General features: G+C 50.6%; 1 protein-coding gene across 1 annotated transcript; it reads left to right on the forward strand.

Moving 5' to 3' along the window:
- Positions 1–303: 303 nt before the first annotated feature.
- Positions 304–8,780, forward strand: MRPL39 (mitochondrial ribosomal protein L39). Its single transcript, XM_078882382.1, has 10 exons — positions 304–468; positions 1,473–1,691; positions 2,286–2,425; positions 3,484–3,583; positions 4,393–4,460; positions 4,778–4,890; positions 5,493–5,558; positions 6,219–6,408; positions 6,939–6,986; positions 7,928–8,780. Exons 1-10 carry the CDS (start codon positions 435–437, stop codon positions 8,060–8,062), a joined length of 1,113 nt encoding a protein of 370 aa, XP_078738508.1. The 5' UTR covers positions 304–434; the 3' UTR covers positions 8,063–8,780.
- Positions 8,781–10,216: the final 1,436 nt, after the last annotated feature.

Below are 10,216 nucleotides of genomic sequence, written 5' to 3' on the forward strand. Positions count from 1 at the left end.
TACTTTTCTCTCCGCCTGATGAAGACCGTTTGTGTTGCGATCGAAACGTCGTGGGTTTATTGTTTTTATTATTTTTAATTGATTTATTTTATTTGTACTATTTTTATTTTGTATTGTGCTTTTTGCGTTTATGATTTCAACTTGTTATTTATATATTTATTTTATTATTATTATTTTTCTACGTGACTTTACCGAAAGAAGCAAGAATACAAAAACAAATGATGCTGTACATAAAATCGTAAACTATTTTTTTTAAATCGCGTTTTGTCTTTTCGACCGCCGCGGCCGCCGTAGTGACCTTGGTACGGTGCGCGCACTGTCCTCACATGTCGAGTCGTGGGCTGTCACTTGGTAACATTTTAAACTTTAAAAGTCTTTTTTTTGTGTAGGGTTTATTTTTTATTTCGTTTAAATTCCACATCGCTCACCTCGCCATGGCCTCAGCGATTCCTCGCATCGTCACCAAACGTGAGTTTTATATCATATATTTTTTTTATTGAATAATTAAATTTCGATTTAAAGCTTTGGTGACTGCAGGGATTCATCTTCTTGGTTCTTTCGGTAAAGTCACGTAAAAGGGAAGTAATAAAATAATAAAAATAAAACATAATAAAATAATTCTCACGACGTTTCGTTCATTCAGACGTTTCATTCAGACGCTGTCGCCTCGACAGACCTGGTTTTCACCTGAGGACGGCTGCTTGCGTTGTGGCCGAAACGTCGTGAGAATTATTTTATTATGTTTTATTTTTATTATTTTATTACTTCCCTTCTACGTGACTTTACCGAAAGAACCAAAAAGATGAATAATTAAATGTTTACGATGAGGATTCGCGTGTTATATCGGGCGCTTTCTTGAATGCCTCAGCAACTCAAAAGCGTCGTACGTGTGTGTATTTACGTGCGTGTGTATAGTGGGAGCGGTAGTGTGGAGGTTAGCACACTGTGCTACGAACTTGGAGTCTATGGGCAGTGTGAGTCTACGGGCAGTGCTGAGTCTATGGTGCAGTGTTGAGTCTATGGTGCAGTGTTTAGTCTATGGTGCAGTGTTGAATCTATGGTGCAGTGTTGAGTCTATGGTTCAGTGTTGTGTCTATGGTACAGTGTTGAGTCTACGGTGCATGGTTGAGTCTACGGTGCAGTGTTGAATCTATGGTGCAGTGTTGAGTCTATGGTGCAGTGTTGAATCTATGGTGCAGTGTTGTGTCTATGGTACAGTGTTGAGTCTATGGTACAGTGTTGAGTCTACGTTGCATGGTTGAGTCTATGGTGCAGTGTTGAGTCTATGGTGCAGTGATGAGTCTATGGTTCCGTGTTGAGTCTACGGTGCATGGTTGAGTCTACGGTGCAGTGCTGAGTCGATGTGCAGTGCTGAGTCTATGGGGAGCGTTGTGTGTATCTATGTTGAACTTTTCTCGCACCGGACGTAGCCAACCAAGCTAATCGGAGGTTGTCCCTTGTCGCCGTCCCAGGGCTGCTCTCCACGGCCGTGTCTGCGGCGCCGTGCGTGGCCGCGGCCTCCGTGGCCACCGCGGCCCGCCGCGTGGCGCTCTTCGAGGCCGAGCGGCGGCGGCAGCTGGAGCTGCTGATGCGCATCGAGAAGGTGGAGCTGAAGCACATGGGGCCCGGGCAGCGTGGGGCCACCCTCGTCATGAACCGAGGCCTCTCCACGCCCTACAACTGCGCCCAGCGTGAGGATCGATCGGAGCCGCACGTGGCTTGCACGCTCGACGCTATTAAGTTCCTCCTACGCGTGTGTGCATGTTATACATCTCTCGCGCGGGACGGAGCCAACCGCGCTAATCGGAGGCCTTTGCGTCGATTATTTCGGCCCTGGTGGCATCTCGACCTCGGCCGACACGACCTTACACCAGAGGTCACAATCGGGTACCCGATACCCGTACCCTACCTGATACCCGGCTACCCGTACCCGGCCGGGTACGGGTAGCCGTTTGCGACCCTGGTGCGGCCGGGTACGGGTAGGCCGTGAGTCACTGGTGAGTAATCGTTTGTCACTCATTTCCCAACGTCTTGTCTCTTCTCACAATTCAAGTTTTTAGAATCAACCCACCCGCACCTGCAACAAGGCTTCATCCCAGAGGTCGCAACCGGGTACCCGATACCCGTACCCTACCCGTACCCGGCCGGGTATCGGGTAGGTTACGGCCGGGTACGGGTACGGGTAAGGAATCAAAACCCGTTTGCGACCTCTGCCTTACACTCTGCCGCACGCCTTCCCCCCGGCCACCTTCCCCCCCCGCCCGCCTACCCCCGGCACCCTCCAGATCTGAGCGAGTGGTTCCAGACGCGCTCCGTGCTCGCGAGCATCGACGGCGAGCTCTACGACATGTACCGCCCGCTGGAGCGTGGCGGGCCCATCACCTTCCTCACCTTCAAAGACGTGGACGCCACGCCCGTCAACGAGGTCTGTCCCGCGTGGCCACGCTCCCCTGCCAAGAACTCCTCCCCCTCCTGCTCGCTCCCCTTTCGTTCGAAAGTATCGGGGTGGGGGAACCTACTCCGGCCCCCCTGCCTGTTCCCCCACGAGGTCCGACCACCACCGCTGCCAAACCTCCGATTTCCCGCAACTCCAATTAGCACGGTTGGCTACGTACGGTGGTGCAAAAGTAGTTCAAACGGCCCACAGACGATGAGATCCGTCCGCCACTGTGCGAGCGTTCTTCGTCGCGCTAGTCGGGCAACGGAGGGGGCGAACGCTTCCCGCCTGGCGGCAATGGCGCAGTTTTATAATTTTTAACGCCGCGCCCAGTCAGCTCTTGTCTCTTCAAGTGGTGCTGGCCGCAAAGGCAACGCGTGGGGTGCTCGCGTGATCGAACTTTGCACGCCAGTTGGTATTTTTGTTCCAAATGTCACCATCATCGCCGTCACCATCATCATCGTGACAACCACTATCATCATCACCATCATCATCATCATCGGCACGTTAATCAACACTGTTATCATAACCATCAGAATCATTACTGTAATCAACATAAAAATCATAGGCATTACCATCATGTATGTATGTATGTTGAACTTCTTTCGCACAGTGCCTAGCCAACCGTGCTACTCGAAGATGCAAATAAACGAATAGGTCATCCACCACCGAGTCTGTGAGTTCGATACCCAAATTTTGTGTTGTTCACTAACAAATTTTATTAACATTAACACAACTTATACCCATATCAGTGGTTTCTGGCAGAGAGGTGCGCAGAAAATTGTTATATTTTTGGATTATCCGCGATTTTGAATTATCCGTGTCCGTCCTCCCCGTCATTAGCGCGGATAATCGAGAGCCTGCTGTGAGTGTGTATGTTGAACTTCTTTCGCACCCTACGTAGCCAACCGCGCTAATTGGAGGTGCTCGCTGCAGCACATGCCCCGGACAGTATTCCAAGTCCACACTGGGAGTATCTTTGCCTTTCTGTTGTCCGTGTGGCCACGTGTGCGCTCCCTCGCCCGGCCCGTTGCGTGCCTGCGCAGGCCTACTGGCGTTCCTGTGCCCTCATGCTGGGCTCGGCCCTCAGCAAATCCTTCAAGGAGGAGTTCCCCATTGAGCTGATCGGCTCCCCTGAAGTTCCAGGTGAGGTTCCACTCCAGACCCAAGCGCCGTGAGCGCTGTTCCTTTCAGTAACTTGAGTCATTCGATGTCCTAGCCTGGCAGCAGTAATTCCGATAGCCACGCTCAATCCTCTGCTGCTTTCTTGTCCTATACCTTGCACTGCGATCGTTGTTTGTATTTAACACGTAGGCTTTCGCGACCAATATTATTCATAATCAACGTTTTTGGGTTTAGATCGCGTTATTTATAAATGTGTCGTAACCCTCCACCACCCGACACGGCCAATCAGCCAAAAAGTGTCACGTTGACAAAAGACAAATAGTTCACTGCTTTAGCCCACCGGTGTGTTGAAGCGTGAAACCACAACATTTACAATTTGAGTACGACGTTTCGCTGGTAATTGCATCCAGCATCATATGAGTTGTTTGTATTGTTTGGTGTTGTAACTTTTTGACCCGCCCCTACTGGATTCCTCTCGTCTAAAGCTGATCGGATTTCTACGGGATAAATAAAAAAAAATTATGATTAGCGAGTATCCGGCGTTCTTCAAATTCCGGCACCCCCGAAGCCGATGATCTTCTGTAGTAACAATAATAACAATGTTGTAGGCGTAGGGGAGATGTTAAGTTTAAACGTCGATTAAATTCACCTTGAATTGAAAGACAATTTTCACCGACGCGTTCTTGACCCTTCTGCGCACGCCGATTGCTTGCGGCTGCATCCTGACACCGCCGCCGCTGCCCTGGTGCCCTGCTGCCACCGTGGTGCCCTGCTGCTGCCCTGCCCTGATGATGTCGTGGTGCCCTGCTGCCCCTTGTCCTGTCTCCCAGTCATATCCGGAGCCTTCTGCTACGACGTTCTGCTCGACGCCAGACTCGACGCCTGGGTCCCGTCGGAGGTGAGATGCCTCAAATCTATTTTTACGTTTTTTTTTTACTTTACCAGGTAAGGCCCGCTGAGCTGTATAGCTCTTTTTCAGAAGAGATACATGTGGAGCGAAACTCCCATTAATTAACGGTCATTAATTGGCAGTTAACACCTTCATATGTAAAGGACCACAGATGACGATTTTGATGATGATGATGATGACGATTATGATGTTGATGATGATAACGAAATTGATGATGACTAAAATTGTGGTGATGATGATGATGATAAAGACGAGGATTATGATGAAAGCGACGACGACGATGATGATAATTTTTGCGGTTCCAGGATAATCTTCGCTCCATCACACGCGAGGTCCACCTGCTCCTCAAGGAGAACCTGCCCTTCGAGCGCCTCTCCGTTGACGCCAGCATCGCCCTCGACATGTTCAGCGACAGCGGGTGAGTTGTCAGGTTACCCGCTCACACACACTCCCCGCTGACGTCAGCGTCGCCCTCGACTTGTTTCCACGACAGTGGGTGAGGCATCACAAAGACAAAGAACCCCTCCCCATCCCATCCCGTATAGCCCTTAACAGACTTTAACACCATTGTAACCTCATTTGCCAGTAGCAAAATATTATAATTGTTTTTTTACCCTTTTATCTGGCAACAAAACTGACACCTTTTTTTTGGCCTTTTGGCGTCATCTGGTCCAACAGCATGTGAGACTAGGCTCTAAAGAAAGCTGTCTTGGGTGTGGACCAATCAATTTCAAGGACAGTGCATACATTATCAGAGTTATGTTTTTTATTTGCATTCCGACTGCAGGTATTGTGGTCAATGCAAACATAACTCCTTATAAAAAAGGTGTCAGTTTTGTTGCCAGATAAAAGGGTAAAAAAACTATTATCTTAACAGACTTGTTGGGGCAAGTGCCATTAGCGAGTAGCAGCACCGACGTAGGCCGGGCACTGTGGCATGTGACTGAACCGGGGTGCCACTCTCGCGTGATGTAGCCCGCTTCCGACGGAGCCTGAATGGTCTGTGTGTCCCGTCTCTAGGCCTAAGGTGGCTGCGATCGAAGAGAAAGCCTCGAAGAACGCGGAGCGTAAAGTCACCCTCTACAAGTACGTCCAACGGCGCACGATATTCGTACGCCTCCCATGAGCACGGTTGGCTACGTGCGGTGCGAAAGAAGTTCAACATATGCACAACCTTACATGCGTTACGGTAACGGTGAGGATCCAGAGGTCACCGGTTCTGTTTATTTCCTGGCTTTCCATGCACGGCGCATCAGGATCTCCGGATGAAATGTGCCTTACAACTGTAAATTATGAATATTGATATGCGAGCAAATGTGACCAAATGTGCAGGTGCAGAGTGGTGGTTGTGTGCTCCATCCGTACGCACCGTTGAGTCTTCTTTGAAACTTAGCGTTGGGTACGTTTAGAAATCTGTCCCGTGCCCATCACACACAATACCCACCCACACACTGACCCACACACAACCCCACCCCACGCACCCGACCCTACCCACCCACACTACCCTACCCCACCCCACCCACCCTACCCCAACCACCCAACTACCCACCCACTCACCCTACCCCACCCACCCACCCTACCCCACCCACCCACCCTACCCCACCCACCCTACCCACCAGCCTGACCCCACCCTACCCAAAAACCTGACCCTAACATACCCACCCACCTGAGCCCACCCACCTGACCCCACCCTACCCAACTCTACCTACCCACCCACCCGACCCACCCTCCTTACATCATTCCCAGGCTCGGGGACTTTGTGGAAGTCAGCGACGGACCGCACATCCCGCGCACCGGCTTCTGCTTCCACTACGACGTCACTGCCGCCCACGTGCTCAGCCCCCCGGCGGCCGGGGCGGCACCGCAGCCGGACGCGGTGGCGCCGGCGGGGAGCTTGCGGAGGTTCCAGGGAGTCTCCCTGCCCTGGCCACTCAAGGTGGGTGCCAGCTAGCTTGCTGGGTCACACCACACGGCCGTGTGTTGTTGTCTTGGTGTGTTTTCGGACTGCTGCTGCTGTTGTTGTTGTTGGCATCGGGGCGCGTGGGGAGCTTGCGGAGGTTCCAGGGAGTCTCCCTGCCCTGGCCACTCAAGGTGGGTACCAGCTGGCTGGCTCACGCTGGCTCATGCCAATAAGGGCACCACGGTGGCTAGGATATGTTAACTACCTCGCCTGGTGTACAGGAGGTCGTGGGATTAATCCCAATCCTGACACCTGCTCTATATTTGTAGTTTGTGTGCGTGTCTCACTCTCTCTCATCATCATCACGGTGGCTAGGAGATGTTAACTACCTCGCCTGGTATACAGGAGGTCGTGGGCTTGATCCCGATGCTGACGCCTGCTGTATATTTGTAGTTTGTGTGCGTGTCTCTCTCTGTCCCCATGGTCGTGTGGATTTTTCTTGGGGTCCTCTGTTTTTTTCCTCCACATTTATACAATCAACATCACCTGTTAATTTGTGTTCACAGACCCATCACGTTCTCTGGAGCCGTCTCGTATCAAGGTCTCGTAAACTGGTACGTCACAAAATAACTATTCCACCAACGTCGTCGTCAGACATGGTCTATCCACTGCTGGATGAAGCCCCCGCCCCCCCCCCCCCCCACATCGTCGCCATCTTTCATGACCTTGCGATGCAACTATCCCCTCTGGCTCCCTCTCCCTTATTCAACTTCGGATGCCACTACGCCCCCACCGATATTGGCCTTGACCGGGAATTTAATGGGGTTCGTAGCGCAGTGCGCTAACCGTTACATACCAATCTAGATTTGAAGTTTTTGTGACTGCAGGGATCCATACTCTTTGGTTCTTTCGGTAAAGTCATCTAGGTATAAAATAAAATAAATCACGACGTTTCGTTCACAACACAAGCAATCATCATCAAGTGGGAAAACCACAGCAAGAACATTTTTGCTGAAGTGGGAGAGAGATACCATGGTAAGAGGTTATATATGTAAGAGAGGGGGGAGGGGCAGGGGAGAGTTGCGTGGACGCTAGGAGAGGGAGACGTGAAGCTAGGACGGGGGGGAAGTGTGTCCTTTACGAAAAGAAAGCCTGAATCGCAAGATTCTTTTTTGTTTGCTGCTACGTTGGGATGTTTTGGCAATTGATCCCGTGAACTCCGGTCATCCTCGCAGCAGCAACGGCTTTTGGCTCGCCCATCGAACAGAGAGGGTGGTCACTGCATCGCGTGCCGTTTTCAGATGCACTTCTGCGCGCCGTCTGGGACCGCTCTTCCGAGTTTAGGAAGCCACTGGGAGCTACGCTGCACTTTTAAATCGTCTAGATTGAAATCCCGCACGTAGCCAACTGTGGTGCGGTGGGGAAGGACCACAAACCAAACGCAAAAAGCAGTTTCAAAGAAGCGGGTTTTCAATCGAGATTATCGCGTGAATGCCAACGCTTTAAAAAAATATTGCGGCCAAATTTTTTGTAAAAAAAAAAATTTCTGTCGAAGGTGACGGAGGACAGGATGGAAGCTGAAGAAGTCGCCGTCGCTTCCTCACCAGCGGAGCCCTCGTCTGCGGAGCCCTCGACTGCTGCCATGACCACCACGACCACCACGACCACCACGACGACTGCTGCTGCATGAGAACCCGCGGCTCCGAGTCGACGGTTCACATCTCCCTTAAAAACGAGTTTGCGACCCAATAAAAAAAAACACTTCAATCCGCCCACGGAGCAGCGCATCGTGAGATTGCGCACGTGTGGGTGACGAGGTCGGGGTGGGTGGTGGGGGAGGCGAGGGAGGAGACGGGCGCTTGGGATATCACCTCCCCCACACCCCTTCAGGGTATAGACGGGAGTTGGCTTCCACGCGGGACTGTTCCCAACGACGATCTCTACCGCTCTACCGCCCCACCCTTGTGCCTCCTCCCTTGTTGTTCCCCCCTCCCCCTCCTCCGTATATATAAAAACAAACACCGAAACTCCTGCTCGTAGTACCCACCGCGTGTGTGTTTGTGTGTGGGGCAGTGAGCCCAATTTTTGCCCCCCTCCCACCATCCGTCGTTGGACCCAGGAGTGCCGAGTCGGGGATTTAGTCCGCGGAGTTTCCGTACCCCCCCCCCACTTCCGCCTTGTCGAGGTTTATTCCTGGCGCCAGGCTCTCTTGTTACGTTGCAACTAAGCAAACAAAACTCTTAACTCGGTGTAGCACGTAGTAGGAGGCGTTCACGAGAAATATCCAAAATAGAGGATTTTGGGTTAGATCGCGCAAATATAAATGTGCCGTTAAACCTGCCGCCACCCAACGCAGCCAATTAATAAGGTTTGTCACGTATACAAAACGAATCGGCATGTGTTGTGTTCGTGACAAATCTTACTGATTGGCTGTGTTGGGTGGTGGCTGGTTTAACGACGCATTTATGTTTACGCGATCTAACCCAAAAACCTCGTGTGGAAAACACTTAACTATTTGAAACTATTTTTATTTTATCAGGTAAGGCCCACTGAGCTCTGTAGCTCTTTTTCAGAAGCGACCTGGCCACAAATGATAGCGCCAACGAAGTGGCTTATCACGTGGAAATTTATAGCAGCTAATTACCCAAAAACACGTGACGTTCATTCTAAATGTGGAGTGGAAAACCGGAGGACCCGGAGAAAAATCCTCGCTACCACTCCAAATATACAGCAGCAGGCGTCAGAGTTGGGATCGAACCCACGACCTCCTGTACACCAGGCGAGGTGGCTAACATCTTGCCACCGTGAGATCGAGCCCGCGACCTCCTGTACACCGGGCGAGGGAGTTAACATCTAGCCACCGTGGCGCCATTAAATCTGAGTCACTCCCAACCTGTGGCCCATAAACGATTCCTCGTGCTACATCAACTTCAAACGAATTTTTACCCACGCAAATCCTTTAGGCCTGTACAACGACAACAACAGACGGCTATTACTGCGCCTTGACTTCTCACTAAGTGGCTCTAAGTTTATGACCCCTGAAAGGATGATCGTGACGACGATGGCCGAGTGGACCTATGTTGTTTTCATCTCCCGTAGTGACGCCGGTAGCGATTCGTTCGGCAACAGATGCCATTATCTCCCAGAGTAGAGAATCACGGTAACATATTGGCATCACTGTGTTGTTTATGATGCATGTACATTGAACTTGTTTTGCAACTGTACGCAGCCAACCGTCAATCGGAGGTGCGGCAAAATCTGCTGGGATGAGCGCCTCCCCTCTCCGCACACCGTTGCGGGTCGTGGCCATTATTTGACCATACTTCACCACACTGGTCAAGGCCCATACAAGCACCACTCTCCAGGCTCGCCACCTGCGTACCTGCTTAGTTCTGACTTTCATGGGGAAAGTTCCCCAGGCTATTTCGCCATAGGCCATGATTGATGCGTGTGAATAGATAATAACACTGGTCAACACACTTTTAATGGCATAAGGTATTCCAACGGTTGTAAGGTAATTTTGGGGTGCTGATTCCAAATCTGGCATCAGTTTTTGTCTATCACATCAGGGTTTTGAGATATCAAATATTGCATTTTCAATCAAAACTGCAGAAGAAAAATATTAAATAAATGTGGATATCTACATAAAATGATATTGTAAACACACTATCCTAAAAATACAGCACCGTATTTTAACACTAAAGCAGTCACTGACTCGCAACAACTTGCATTCATAAGTTACGGAGTTAATTTCGGGTAAAATCAATGAAAATGGGGTATGCCGATAGCATAAAAATGAGATGTGATAGAGCAAATCTGAGATCAGTTTTGGAATCAGCACCCT

The sequence above is a fragment of the Lampetra fluviatilis genome, chromosome 65, assembly GCF_964198595.1.
Source record: "Lampetra fluviatilis chromosome 65, kcLamFluv1.1, whole genome shotgun sequence".
In the NCBI taxonomy this organism is placed as follows: domain Eukaryota; kingdom Metazoa; phylum Chordata; class Hyperoartia; order Petromyzontiformes; family Petromyzontidae; genus Lampetra; species Lampetra fluviatilis.

Excerpts from the sequence above, each read along its gene's own strand:
- MRPL39 (XM_078882382.1), top strand. The coding sequence starts at position 435 with ATGGCCTCAGCGATTCCTCGCATCGTCACCAAAC. Across the intron at positions 2,426-3,483 it reads ACGCCACGCCCGTCAACGAG|GCCTACTGGCGTTCCTGTGC; the intron begins GTCTGTCCCGCG and ends GTGCCTGCGCAG. Across the intron at positions 4,461-4,777 it reads ACGCCTGGGTCCCGTCGGAG|GATAATCTTCGCTCCATCAC; the intron begins GTGAGATGCCTC and ends TTGCGGTTCCAG.